The 15,132-nt window shown below is 50.5% G+C and overlaps 1 protein-coding gene and 1 pseudogene across 1 annotated transcript; both read left to right on the top strand.

The window, feature by feature from the left end:
* The first annotated feature begins 151 nt into the window (after positions 1-151).
* On the top strand, positions 152-2,124 carry LOC136499547 (probable LRR receptor-like serine/threonine-protein kinase At3g47570; annotated as a pseudogene).
* A 1,842-nt stretch (positions 2,125-3,966) lies between these two features.
* Positions 3,967-15,027, top strand: LOC136500970 (GCN5-related N-acetyltransferase 4, chloroplastic-like). Its single transcript, XM_066496457.1, has 4 exons — positions 3,967-4,176; positions 4,247-4,341; positions 4,421-4,814; positions 14,521-15,027. Exons 1-4 carry the CDS (start codon positions 4,100-4,102, stop codon positions 14,798-14,800), a joined length of 846 nt encoding a protein of 281 aa, XP_066352554.1. The 5' UTR covers positions 3,967-4,099; the 3' UTR covers positions 14,801-15,027.
* Positions 15,028-15,132: the final 105 nt, after the last annotated feature.

The following is a 15,132-nucleotide window of genomic DNA, read 5'->3' as shown; positions in this document are numbered from 1 at the left end:
TACATGCATATCTGGAGTAGTTCCAGAAAGCATTGGCAAGCTAGGGAACTTGGTTTTGCTAGAGATGCGTGATACTCAATTGTCAGGCCTCATACCATCGTCTTTGGGAAATATCTCACACTTGTCCAAATTATATGCATACAATGGCAAAATGGAGGGTTCAATTCCAGCAAGCTTAGGGAAGCTGAGGAATTTGGTAATCCTTGATCTGTCAATGAACCGCCTAAACGGTTCAATTCCCAAAGATATTTTCAGACTACCAGCACTTCTTACTTGCAACTTATCATATAATTTACTATCAGGATCCCTTCCTTCTGAAGTTGGTAGCTTGGAGAACCTGAATGGCCTCTATCTGTCTGGAAACCAATTATCTGGTGAGATACCAGATAGTATTGGGAGCTGCACGGTGTTGGAATGGCTAATGTTGGACAACAACTCATTTCAGGGAACTATCCCTCAATCTATATGCAATATAAAGGGTCTAAGTACACTTTATTTGTCGATGAATAAGTTGTCTGGTACTATCCCTAATGGAATTGGTAGTATCCGCAGTTTGCAATATTTGTATATGGCACACAACAACTTGTCCGGAACCATTCCTACAACCCTTCAGAACCTGACTTCACTGTACGAACTAGATCTATCTTTCAACAATCTGCAAGGGGAAGTACCAAGAGAGGGCATTTTCAGAAACTTGACCGGATTTTCAATCACCTGAAATAATGAGCTCTGTGGCGGAATACCCCAGCTTCATTTAGCTCCATGCCACAATAATTCTGTGAAACAGAGCAGAAAAATACAGCTGAGGTATATTTCAATAGTCCTGGGAACAGCAAGTGCTCTCTTCTTCTTAGGTTTAGCCATTACACTTATTCTGTTTGCACGAAAGCATAAGAGCTGCATCGGACCGACATTAGCTGAGGAACAGTATGGAAGAGTTTCTTATCATGCATTATCGAATGGGACCAATGGGTTTTTTGAAGCCAATTTGCTTGGTAAAGGAAGCTTCGGGGCAGTCTATAAATGCACTTTTGAAGATGAAGGAACTATTGCAGCTGTGAAGGTTTTTAACCCCGAACAACATGGATCAACTAGAAGTTTTACGGTTGAATGTGAGGCATTGAGAAGGGTATGCCACCGATGTCTCATAAAGATCATCACATGTTGCTCAAGCATCAATCACCGAGGTCAAGAGTTCAAGGCATTGGTTTTTGAGTTCATGCCCAATGGTAGCTTAAATGATTGGCTTCATCCAAAGTTTGGCATGCGCACTCCAAGCAATACTCTCAACCTAGCACAACGGCTAGATATTGCTGTCGATGTTATGGATGCTTTGGATTATCTTCATAATCACTGTCATCCACCAATCATTCACTGTGATATTAAGCCAAGCAACATCCTTCTTGCAGAAGACATGAGTGCTCAAGTTGGAGACTTTGGCCTGTCAAGAATCCTCGCAGAATGTGCAAGTCAAACCATACAAAATTCCAACAGCATGTTGAGAATAAGAGGTTCTGTTGGTTATGTTGCCCCAGGTAATTCAAATTACTTTATTTTGGATTTTATTATATTCATAGCTCTCATCTTAATATCACGTTCTGATGAATAACTTATTGCACAATCAGAGTATGGTGAAGGTTATTCTGTTTCTACTCTTGGTGATGTTTATAGTCTCAGCATTTTGTTGCTGGAGTTGTTTACTGAAAGAGCCCAATTGATGATATGTTCAGAGGTTCACTAGATCTGCACAAGTTTTGCAAAGATGCTCTTCCAAACAGAATCTGGGAGGTAGCCGACACAGCAATGTGGCTGCACACATCCACTCATGATAGCACTACAAGAACTCGAATTGAAAGTTGTTTGATTTCTGCCATTGGTCTTGGGATATCCTGCTCAGAGAAGCAACCCAGAGAGCGAATACTACATGATGCAACAATTGAGATGCATGCTATCCGAGATTCATACCTCATATTTGCCAGACCTCTTGAGGCGTAGCAACAACTTTGCAGTGATTTGTATTATCAGTTAATAACCTATGATGCCTGTAAATCATCTCTACTTCCTTTTGAAATACAAAACGTATATGTGACGCTTTAGCTTTATTATTTTTTCTTTTTTCATAAATATGTATGTATTATTTGATTGTGTTGACTGTCAAATCTTTCACTATGATTTGGATACCAACATGTGTTTAACCCTTGCTGACCGGAAGAACACCACCAATCAACACAATCAATCTATCACGGCTAACGCACCATTGCTCATGCATTTATCTGTCGGCACGCACGCGCGCACACAAACTACATACTGTATGCATTTTCCATTCTATCCACTACAACAACTGTTTCCCGCAAGATGCAGCTCTACTTTGCTTTTCCTTACATTTTTTTCACGAAAGTACGTATCATTATATTAAGAGGAGAAAAAGGTTTGTAACCTATTACCCATACACCAAATAACTGAGACACACAAAAAAAAAACTACATGCTCGCCTACAGATTTCCAAGAATATGCCATTTCCAAGAATAAAGTTGTTGACAAAAAAAAAAAAAGTCAGAGGAGGTTAAATTTGTTTGGGAGGTTGAGATGTAACTTCCGACACCAATCCGAAGTTCCAACCTGCGAATCGGGACTTGGGCGTCGGAATACCGATGTGGGGTCAGAAGTATCGACGTTTGGCAAAGTACCGACGTGTGTCGAAACTTCCAACGTCCTGTCTGAATCCAATTGTTCATACTGATCTGATCCAAATTTCTCCGATCTCGTAGAAACTTGAAGTAGTGAGGTTTTCCGCTGGTTTAAGACCACTCTACTCTATATATATTGGATGATCATAGCTGATTAAGGTACCATCATACACAATCGATCAAAAACCAATCTATTACCCTCTTCTCCTACATTTTACTCTTCCATCTCCATGTTGATGTTCATTGCTTGTTCCGATGACAAAAAATGGTGCCATACGCTCGCTGGCCGACGTCCTTGCCTCGATAGGGTCCCTCCTGAACTAGAGTTTCGACGACTCATTTGCTAGTTTGTCCGAAAACCAGCCGTTCTTCATTAAGTAAGCTTAATAGCTATCTTTTGATGGTTTGCTTGTAAATCTTGCTATTCTTCACTGTGAAAGTGTGTTGATTATCCGCTACGTTCTTTGGTTCGTTTGTGTCACACTGTCACGACCTCATTTCAAATTTAAATTTTACCCTCAATACTCAATATGGACCCCCTCCCCTCACGATCACCCGAAACTCCTCCAAACTGCAAAACTCGATTTAATCATGCTTCAAAGCAATATTTTTTTTTGCTCTCCTTCTGCAATGGTTACACTCGTTAACAAATACGCAAAGTTAACGACCGGTCGCGCGACACTAGGCCGCGACAGGGCGGCCCAGCAGACTGCCTCCAACATTGCGGCCTTTCCTACACCCGACGCTGCTTCTTTCGCCTGTGCAGCCGGGGGGGGGGGGGGGGGGGGGGCGGGGGGGGGGGACGAATCTGGCGTCCTTCTTCTAGCAGTTGAGGAAGGCGACGTTCTCCGGACAGCACCGGACCGCTGTGTGGTTCGACGCCGCCATCAGCACCGAAGATGTCGAGATCGGCTCTCCCGACACGTCTACGGGCGTGCTGCTTGCCGACATCGCTACGGGCGCGGTGGTTTCCCTGGGGTGAGGGGGGGGAAGCGATGGGGCTGGGTCGCATGCGGGGTTGGAGTTCGCGTGATACCGTTTTACGTGACGGGTCGTGCCATATCCACGTCCAACAAATAACGAGTATTTCACAACTCTAGTCCCGACGACAGAAATTTCCCAAACCAAGCCAGTGGATCTTACGGAAAAAATAGTTTGACTATACATCTAAATACCATACATGTTTAAGCAGTTAGATTTTTAGTTATTTTTTAAAAGCATAGTTTTTTCAATCCTATATGTGCTACTTGGATTTTTCAGGGGGTGTTGTGAAAAAGGACAATGGCTCTCTCTGCCTCATCCTTATCCTTTACCCCTGACCTCTTCTGTCCTCTCCTGCGCCGCCGCTGGCCCAGCCGCGGCCGCCGTGCTCCTCCTCCACTCGTGCTTCCCAAGCTGCTTCGCCGGAAGCAATGCGAGGGCCCTGCCCCGGTGGAGGCGCCTCGGCGTCCTTAGCCCCAAGCTTCAACGGTTTCCGAGCCATGATCTGGTATGAGCTGCTGAAATTCTCCCCCTTTTCCCCTACTCTGGTCAAAACAAACCCTTTTGAGATCTCGCAGGCCGGCAACAGTAAATTGTACGAGCCGGATCGGCATTTCCTTCATCCAAACAACCAAAACGGGGCCGTTCCGCGCAGGCGACAGGGCTACGGGAGGTGATTGGCGGCTCATGCGACATGATCCAGCTACGCAACCGTTCTCTTTGACATTAATTTCCATTCTTTTGTTTTTCAGGAATTTGCTATGCTAGCCAGGCGGTTGAATTGCTGCCCACTTTGTGCCCTGAAATCGTGGTCCGAGACGCACGGCTCGAGGACTGCTGGGAAGTGGCTGACACTCACTGCAGCTCGTTCTTTCCTGGTTACAAGTTCCCGTTGGACCTTGTTCTCCGGATTGATCGTTACATTGCTCTCCTGTCTGGATTTTCAGTTCCACCCGGGTGCATGAAGACTTGCCTTGTGGCTGTCAATTCTAATTCTGTAAATAATAGTTTCACCATCGAGTGTGGAGATGCTACAGATGCCACCTTTCAGGAATACAATCTCAGTAGAGGTTCCATAGCTGGCATTCTTACACTTGATACAGCGGCAGACTATCTTCCGAGAAGGGGACCCCTGAAGCAGAGGAGGTACATATTTAGTTACCGAAACATATAAATTGAATTTCCTCTGGTCCATCTGTTAAGACTATTAACTATGAAGGGATGCAAGCTATGAATTTTGCTGTATCATTAGTAAGCTTGTCTGTTTATCATTGCTAGTTATATGCATTTTCCTTGTTAAACTTGTTTGGCTTTTCAAATGTATACTGGCATAATTAGCAAGTAATGAAGTTTAAACATGACAGAGGACATGTGCAATGTCACAAAGCAGTCATAATACGGCAATCAGGGACAGCTTTCTTGTGGCCTAAGGTGGCCATGTCTCCGCCTGCTACTAGGATTCTCTTAAGCAAACATTATACTTCACCTCCTACATGCTAACACACACAAAAAAAAAAAAACTGAATAGAGTGACTTTTGGGCTTAGTCTCTAAACTTAGTTCTAATCTAACTATGAATGCAAACTCCATCAGTTGTAAATTCTAATTTATGTCAAATCATTAAGACATTACCTCGAAGTTTGTTGAAGACTAGTCCATGAAAAAAAAAACTAGGTTTCACACGTCAACTGCAATGGATGGGAAACACGTGGACACATTGCTAGTGCATTTTACAGCTTTTTAGATTATCACTGTAATCATATTCTGCTCTTCTGAGTCTTCTGGCAGCACATCTTTTGAGCTGCCAGAAAGACTTTCTACACATATTATGTACTAGATATTTAGGTGGACTACAAATGGTGAAGTTATGATCTTGAGCATAATTACATACAATCTGTTGTCTGATGTGTTTCTTGGTTAAACTGGTAGCTAATTAACTCAAATACTGTAAGATAGTATTTAACACTTTGATGCTCTAAAGAAAGCTGTGGCATGATTTCAGCTAACTATGCTCTGGTCATGACATTCTGACCTACCCTACCCCTTCAATGTTGGAGAAAGCATAGTTTTTCAAGCTTGTTGAGATGCTTATAAATGGCATCTTTTTAGTTATTTATTTTTCCGCAAACACGCAGGAGAGCTGCGTATCATTTCAGTAAGAAGAGAAAGGTAAAAGGGAGAGTTAGTAAACTCCCAATCCCCAGCACACCCTAGACACACACACACTACCGCCCTGTCCCTCACATCCTAAGTAGCACGGATACGGATACGCGTATCGGTATCGGAAGGATACGGATACGCGGATACGGCAATTTCTTAAACAACCCGATACATGGATACGTTTTAACTATTTTATTAATAAATAGATAACAATGCATATTAAATTGCAAAATAGATGTTCAAGTTCAACATAGAGACATTTAAGGTCTATTACACTCAGAATAACATGATAGCAGGTTCTAATTTAGGAAATTAATAAAAGGTCTATTACACTCAGAGTAGCAAACTAGCAATATAGTACTATAGTAGGATAGGATAGCATCAAGCCATCAACATCAAGCTTCTTCCTCGGTTTCCTCATTCTCCTCCACACTTTGAACCTCAAGATCACCCAATCCTCGGTTTCCAATATAGAAGCAGGTCCCCTCTTGTTCTTCTTGTTGTAATTGGCTGAAGAAGGAGCTACAGGCAAAGCAACGGTGCGTGTCTTTGCTCTTTCCACCAGCTCCTTGCACCTTTCCACTTCCCTCCTCATCTCACTCAGCATTTCATATGAAACCTTCGGACATTTGCTAATCCCCTTCCCTGATTTCTGCAGCAAATGAGCTTCAACTCTAGTGTAGCTGTTGCTTTTTTCCAATGGACAATAGTTGCATCTCCAAAAAGCATTTCCTCCACCAGCTTTAGGCCTCTCTAGAATGGTGACATGATCCCACAACGGAGCCTTGATATCAGTTGTTTCTCTGGCCCCAGAACCCACACTACCACTAGCAGTAGCACTAGCACTAGCTGCACTACTCAAATTTGGAGATGCCATACTGGACAATGAACATTGGACAAAATCAATAAGGCTCTAATCAGTAATCAGGAAGGGATAATGGCCTTTGGCCTAATGGGGCAGGGCGCACTGGCTCAGCTCTAAATTGGATTGGGGAGGGAGAGGAACTCACCTAAGCAGGGGGCACGAGGCAGGGTGCAGTCTCCGACTCGCCGTCGCAGGGGCTCGTTGGCGTTGCAGCCGGCCAGGCGCAGCTCTTCGTTGCCGTCGCAGGGGCTCGTTGCTGGAGGCGGGGTGCAGCTCTTCGTCGCCGTCGCGGGGGCTCCTTGTCGCCGGCGAGGGCGGAGGCTGGTCGCCGGCGGGCGGCGGACACGGGCGCTGCGTGGGGGAGTTGACCAGTCGGGAGGCGGAGGCGGCTGCGTGAGGCAGACTGCGTTTGGGAGGGGTCGGGAGTAGGGCAAAGGCAAAGAATGGGATGGTGGTAAGTTGGGCTGGGCCATATCGACTGGGCCGAAACGTTTCCTTTCCTTAGTTTCCAGCCCAAATAAGCAGGGATATGCGGACACACCGCGGATACGTATCCCAGGCGTATCCGTATCGGATATGTATCCGATACGGGATACGCACCTTCCCTGCCGTATCCGTGTTTCTGAGCTCACATCTATCCTAAGAAAATGACATCTTTTTATGTATAGGACAATATTGAGTTTGGGATTTTTCTTACCCTTTTATGGACCATGGTTGCTTTTCTCAGAGTAAAAAGGCAATCACAAAAGGCAATCACAGGTTAGACAAAAGCAACTCTTTCCATCATAGCTCCGAACCACACAAGATTCTAGATATAATGATGTACTGCAGATAACCTATGTTGGAAATGAATGGCATGGTTCAACTACAATGTGATTTATGGACCAATTTTAGTTTATAAAATTTGAGAAAAAACTTGACCTATCGCCAGCTTCCTAAAGAAAATGTAAGACTCCGCCAATTTAGCAGCAAATAGAATAGAACATTTCAGAGCTTCATGTCATTGCATTAAAGGAGTGACTAGGTACAATGGTGAATCAAAAACCACCAGCCATCACACACAAGTACACAAACAAATAATTGAAGCACACAAAACACCATGCGCACCACAGAAAAGGTGGCAAACTTCTATGTGAATGGTGAACTGAACTTGAATTTTCATTTGATTGTGATTAGAGGCAATACCATGTGTTTTGTCAGCCCAGGTTTTTATGAAGTAGGGGTATTAAATTAGATAAGTTACACAGAAGAAAAAGGAATGATCAATTTTGTTGATTAAATCTAACATAGTTTGAGCAAACATTTCTCAACTGAAGCAGGATACTGTGTCTTTATTCCATCTTGGAATGTATTCAAAACAATGTAAGTTTTAGTTATGCTGACAGATTGTTATTTCTGTTCAATATTACCCTAATTAAGTCACATGGCACACCCAGTGCTAAAAGCTCCCATGCATGGTGTCGTCTCAAAAAGGGAATTTCTAGGCAACCTTGCCTTGCTTATTTTGCAAGAAAGCTGGTTCAAACATTGGATCCCCAGTACATACAAAAGTGAAAGCTTTAGCACAAGCCAAGGCCCACCCTTCACCCTAATTAAATCATACTTAGACCCTCCTTCCTTCCCCTCCCTCTGCCTGCTTCGTACTATCTAGTTGAACTCTATTCAGGTTTCTTTCAGATAGCATATCAATATCCACACATTTAGTTTGTAGCTAACAGGAGGAAGTTTAACCTACTTTCCTACATTAAACTTGAGTATGAAATACTTAGTCTTTAGGGCATGTATTCTCTCCTGATACCACTAAATACAATTACTTAATCTGATTCACATTCTAAACAACCTATGGCAATTACTTTTGGCTATTGTATGTAGTGAACAAGTTGTATTTAGTTAGTTACAAATCAGTCCATGCCATTGGCTGTGCTCCCTTTAGTCTGTATGGGATATCAAATGATGTTCCAATTTGCATTTCATTCTCTTTTTTTTAAATGTGCAGGCAAAGCCCCCCCCCCCTCTCTCTCCCTCGTTACTCGCTGAATTCTCACTCTTGGAAGTAGCAGAATTCTTACTCTCATCGAGAGAGGATGACACTAGGAGTTGGGACAATTTTCTGGTTTATTTCTTAATGCCATGCCAACCCAAGGGGTTGGGGATACATATTTATAGGCTGCTAGCCAGCCAAACATATGCCAAGATGCTAGTCTAAGATGCTGTCCTAGATGCTGTCCTCTAGATGCTAGTCTAAGATGCTGTCTAAAAACACAAAGACCACAACAGCCCCACAAAGACCACAGCAGCCAGACTTATCCATCATTCTCCCCCTAAGTCTTGTGCGTCGTCTTGTGGGAAAGTTGAACCATCCTGGTCTTGGAGCAGAGCTCAAGGAACTTGATCCTCCCAAGGGGCTTAGTGAGTAGGTCCGCAAGCTGGTCCTTGGTGTTGATGTACCTCGCCTTGATGCTCCCTTCCTCAAGACAGCCTCGGATGAAGTGGTACCTCACCCGGATGTGCTTGCTGCGTTCATAGAAGACGGGGTTCTTTGCCAGGGCCAGAGCGGACTTGCTGTCCACCCTGAGCTCCACCGCTCTAGTGTCTCTGCCGAGGAGATCACCAAGCAGTCGAGCGAGCCAGAGCGCCTGAGTCGAAGCGGTGGAGGCCGCTATGTACTCGGCCTCGCAGCTGGACAGGGCCACCACCTGCTGCTTGACCGACTGCCAGCTAACGAGGCACTTGCCGAGGAAGAAGAGGATCCCGCTCGTGCTCTTGCTGGTGTCGATGTCGCCGGCGTGGTCGCTGTCGCTGTACCCGATGAAGTGTGCCGCCCCAGGGCACCTAGGGTAGTAGAGGCCGTGGTCGAGAGTCCCTGCAATGTAGCGGATGATCCTCTTCACAGCCTGCTGGTGCTCCGTTGCCGGTCGCTGCATGAACCGACTAACGTAGCCGACGGAGAATGCCAGGTCCGGCCGTGTGTGGGCGAGGTAGCGAAGGCTCCCCACAAGACGCCGGTACTGCGTAGCGTCCACCTCCTCCGTCGTGCTGTCGCGGCTCAGCTTCAACCTCTCCTCCATCGGAGTGAGAGCTGGGTTGCAGTCGGTGAGCCCAGCTAGCTCAACGACGCGCTTGGCGTAGGCGGTCCGTCGAAGTGTGATCCCGGAGTCATCGTGATGCACCTCGATTCCCAGGTAGAAGGAGAGAGGCCCTAGGTCACTTATCTGGAAGGTGGCCTTCATCTCTTCCTTGAATGTCGCCACCTCCGCATCCTTGGTGCCGGTGACCACCAAAGTCGTCGACGTAGACACCCACCAGCAAAGCATTACCTCCACTGCCCCGTCGGTAGATGGCCGCCTCGTGCGGGCTTTGCTCGAAGCCCATCCCTTTTAGCGTGGAATCCAACTTGGCATTCCACGCCCTCGGTGCCTACCGCAAGCCATAGAGGGCCTTGCGCAGGCGGAGCACCTTGTCCTCCTTGCCGGGGATCGCAAATCCCGGCGGCTGGTGCACGTAGACCTCCTCCTTCAAGTCGCCGTTAAGGAACGCCGACTTGACGTCCATGTGATGAACATGCCAGCCCACCTGGGCAGCTAGCGCAAGGAGGAGTCGCACGGACTCCATCCGTGCCACGGGAGCAAAGGCGTCGTCGAAGTCGACCCCCTCCTGCTGCACAAAACCTCGTGCCACCAAGCGAGCCTTGTGCTTGACGATGGCACCGGCTTCATCCCTCTTCAGCTTGTACACCCACTTAAGGGTGATCGCGCGGTGACCACGAGGAAGGTCAGCAAGCTCCCAGGTGCGGTTCTTCTCAACCGCATCCATCTCCAACTGCATCGCGGCGCGCCATGCCGCGTGTCTCTCGGCCTCTGCAAATGACCGAGGCTCGCCGTCGTCACACGCAAGGTGCAACTGCGCCTCCAGGTCGTGAGGCACCAGTCCCGGCACCGGCTGGTCGCCGAGAAGGTTCTCCATCGTACGGTACTGCAACGGCTCGCCGTCGTGGTACGCGTCGACGCGCTCCTCGTCGTGAGAGAGCGGAGTAGCGAGCTCAACCGGGCCGTGCTCGACACGAGCTGGTGGTGGAGTAGACGTGCCCGGAGTGGTGCCTGTCGGTGCTGGAGTGCGTGGCGTTGCCGGCTGTGGTGGAGCCGGCGAAGAACTCATCGCAGCCGAGGTCCTGGCTGGAGAGCGTGGTGCTGTCGGAGTAGCAGGCGCCGGGGTCGGTGGAGGCTCGGGGACTGGGGTAGACGCGCTCGCCGAAGAAGAGCCGCCTACTCCCCCAGCTCTCTCGAAGTGGACGTACTCGACAGTGAAGTCGTCGTACGTCGGAGCCGAGCTGTCGTCCACCGCCTTGTCCCACGCCCATCCTCGCCCTTCGTCGAACACAACGTCGCGCGCCGTGCGCACACGCTGTGTCTTCGGGTCGAGGATGCGGTAGGCCTTCGAGCCCTCCGCGTAGCCGATGAACACTCCCGGAGTGCTCCTGTCGTCGAGCTTGCTGATGTGGCCAAGCTCCTTGGCGAACGCGAGGCAGCCGAAGACCCGCAAGTGGAAGACCGCCGGCTTGCGCCCATGCCAAGCCTCGTACGGCGTCCTGCCGTCGAGCGCCTTGGTAGGCGAGCGGTTGAGGATGTAGATGGCCGTCACCACCGCCTCTCCCCAGAAGACAGCCGGCATCCCCCTCTGCTTGAGGAGGCCCGAGCCATCCCCACAACCGTCTGGTTGCGCCGCTCGACGACGCCGTTCTGCTGCGGGCTGTACGGCGCGGAGTAGTGGCGCTGAATGCCCTTGTCAGCGCAGTACGACGCGAATTCAGCCGCCGTGAATTCGCCGCTGTTGTCGGTGCGCAGCACGCGCAGCTTGCGGCCGCACTCTGCCTCCGCAGCAGCCTGCACGCGCCTGATGGCGTCCGCAGCCTCTCCCTTGCTGCCGAGGACCATCACCCACATGTAGCGGGAGAGGTCGTCGACGAGCAGCAGGAAGTAGCGTCGTCCTCCCGGTGTGGCCGGTGTCACCGGGCCACACAAGTCCCCGTGCACAAGCTCGAGCTTCTCCGGCTCGAAAGCTAGCCCGCTGTGGAAAGGGGAGTCGCCTCTGCTTCGTCAACACGCAGACATCGCAGAGCTGCTCCACATGGTCGAGGCACGGCAGGCCTCGCACCATCTCCGTGGCACTGAGCCGCTTCAGGGCCTCAAAGTGAAGGTGCCCGAAACGCTCATGCCACTGCCACGCCTCGTCATCCCGACGAGCAACGAGACAGAGGGGTTGTGCCACCTGCACGTTAAGGACGTAGAGTCGATTTGCGCTTCTGGATACCTTGGCAAGAAGGCGACGACGACGATCCCAAATCCTCATGACTCCGTCCTCAACCGCCACGCGTGAACCGTTCTCATCCGGCTGTCCCAAGCTGATGATGGAGTTCCTCAACGCGGGGATGTAGTAGACTTCGGTGAGCAGCCTGTGCTCACCAGACACGGTGGTGAAGATGACGGAGCCGACGCCCTTGATCTCCACGCCGGAGGCATCCCCAAACTTGACGGAGCCTCGGACGCTAGAGTCAAGCTCGGTTAAGAACTCCCGTCGACCGGTCATGTGATGGGTGGCGCCGGTGTTGAGGCACCACCCGTCAGTCTTGTCGTTGCCGGAGCTGTCGCCGAGGAGGGCGTGTGCTTTTGGCTCGTCGAGGTGGAGGAGAGCCGCTGCGGCCGGTGCCGCTGGAGGTAGCTCAATGCTTGCATGTGCCATGAACAGAGCTGGCTCCTCCTCCGCCTGTGCGACGTGGGCCTGGCTGCGTCGTGGCTGTCGGCAGTCCTTGGCCCAATGGCCGAGCTGGCCGCAGTTGCGGCAGGCGTCATCTCGTGCCGGCTTGTGCCTGCCGGCAGCGCCGCCCTGGGCGACTCCGCGGGCATCACCCTCGGCACGTCCTCGCGCCCCGGCCTGGGCTTCTCTGCGCGCCTTGCGTGGCTTGCCACGCTTGTGGCCGCCTGTCGCGGAAGAAGGTTCCCCCTTCTTCCGATCACCTTGGCTGGCAAGCCACTGCTCCCAAGTGAGAAGGAGCTTCCCGCCAGTGGTGATGGGCCCCGAGAGAGACTGTGGATCATCGCTGTCGACGACCTTGAGGCGACCTATCGCCTCCTCGATCGACATCGTGGAGAGATCCAGCAGGGACTCGATCGAGCGAGCCATCTGCTTGTACTTCTCGGGGACGCAGCGAAAGAGCTTTTCGACAGCTCTCTCCTCGCCGTAGGTGTCATCGCCGAACTGCACCATCTTTTGCAACAGAGTGTTGAGACGGAGAGTAAAGTCATCAACGTCCTCACCTGGCTTGAAGGCCAGGTTCTCCCACTCCTTGTGAAGTGCCTGCAGTGTGGACTTGCGGGCGCGGTCGCTGCCGATGCGTGCCGCAGCGATGGCGTCCCAAGCCTCCTTGACAGTCCGCTTGTTGGTAAGCGAGAACTGCATCTCGGGCGGGACTGCAGCGATGAGGGCATCCAGCGCCCGTCGATCTAGGTCGTAGTCGACGTCGCCGTATCGGACTGCCTCCCACATGTGCCGCACCTGGAGCTTTACCCTCATCACCGCAGCCCACTCGATGTAGTTGGTCTTGGTGAGGGTAGGCCACCCACCGCTGGGACCGACGTCCCTGACAACAGCATGGAGCCTGTGGTAACCACGGTACCGATCCGGGGAGAGAGAGCCACGCTGCCTGTGAAGGCCGCGCTCTCCATCGACCCGTCGTTACCGATCCGGGGAGAGAGCCACGCTGCCTGTGAAGGCCACGCTCTCCATCGACCCGTCCGCCACCGTTGTCGTGCGTGCCTCCTCCAGGAGCGCCACCGGCGCGTCCGCGTCTGTCTGGGCTGCCGCCGCGCTCGTGGGCGTGCGTGGCTGCCCCAGGAGCGCCACCGCCGTGTGCGCCTCCTCCAGGAGCACCGCCAGCGTGTCCGCGCCTGTCTGGGCTGCCACCACGCTCGTGGGCGTGCGCGGCTGCCCACTGCGCCGCCCGCGCTCGCGCTGCATCCCTCTCTAGCAGCTCGAGGTACGCGTCGGCGGTGTCGTCAGCGGAAATGGAGCTGCCGATGCTGCCGCGCAGAGCCTTGACCTTCGCTGCCGTCGCACGCGCTGCATTCGCCGCCGCCGCTGCTTCCGCCTCCGCTCTGGCTGCTGCCAGCCTCGACACCCTTGCCGCCGCCGCAGCGGTCTCTGCCGCCGCTCGCTCGCGTTCCTCTGCCGCGGCAAGTTCGGCCTCCTGCCGACGCCGCGTGCTCGAGGCGACCAAGCGCTGAGACGCCCCTGCGGACATGACGCGCTACCGGGGGGCTGCTGCGTGGGGAGAGGGCTGCTTCAGAGGGGGAGGAGTGAGCAGGAGCGGCCGGAGCTGCTGCTCGCAGCTGGGGCTGTTGTGTGGCTGGGAGAGGAGATGAGCAGGAGATGCTTAGGCTACAGGATAGTACGGCTCCGATACCACTTGTTACTCGCTGAATTCTCACTCTTGGAAGTAGCAGAATTCTTACTCTCATCGAGAGAGGATGACACTAGGAGTTGGGATAATTTTCTGGTTTATTTCTCAATGCCATGCCAACCCAAGGGGTTGGGGATACATATTTATAGGCTGCTAGCCAGCCAAGCATATGCTAAGATGCTAGTCTAAGATGCTGTTCTAGATGCTAAGATGCTGTTCTCTAGATGCTGTCCTCTAGTCTAAGATGCTGTCTAAAAACACAAAGACCACAACAGCTCCACAAAGACCACAGCAGCCAGACTTATCCATCAACCCCCCGCTCTCTCTCTCCCTCCCTCCCTAAAAGGTACTCGGTGTTATTTCCAATTTTTGCAGGACAGGTATTGCATACATAGCAAATGTCGCAGTGCGGAAGGAGGAACGTCGGAAAGGAATTGGTAAAATGTTAGTCCAAGAAGCAGAGGCACGGGCAAGGAGTTGGGGATGCCGGTCAATGGCATTGCATTGTGATGTAAACAACATAGCTGCCCTACGTCTGTACAAAAATCAAGGTTTCAAATGCATCCGCGTACCAGAAGGAGCTAAATGGCCTGAACCCAAGATAGCTAAAGGAGTGCAATACAACTTCATGATGAAGCTAGTGCCCAAGGCTTGACCTGTATAAGATCTGACCAGGAAAAAGAAAAGGTTTGAGTGTGTAGATTCTGCACAGATGCACAATTTGCTCCATTCATGTGTACAGCATTTGGTATATAGTTTGAGGCTACTTTGTAAATGGTATATATCAGCTACGGTATTGATCCAAAGTGGTGAGGGTGTTGGTGTTCAAACCAGCCCATACTAGTTGTTGGGGGAAAATGAACTAAAGCATGTTTCACTTTTCTTATTGTGTGTAATTCTTCAGATTCTACAGGGTGCCAGCCAGAAAGAAGGCTGCTGGGGTGAAGTACCGGTTCTAAATTTTTGTTTTTGTGCTGGAGATACAGA

The sequence above is a fragment of the Miscanthus floridulus genome, chromosome 13 (assembly GCF_019320115.1).
Source record: "Miscanthus floridulus cultivar M001 chromosome 13, ASM1932011v1, whole genome shotgun sequence".
Taxonomy (NCBI): Eukaryota; Viridiplantae; Streptophyta; class Magnoliopsida; order Poales; family Poaceae; genus Miscanthus; species Miscanthus floridulus.
Note: the sequence above shows the minus strand (reverse complement) of the source record. Positions and strands in the feature narration are given on the sequence as shown.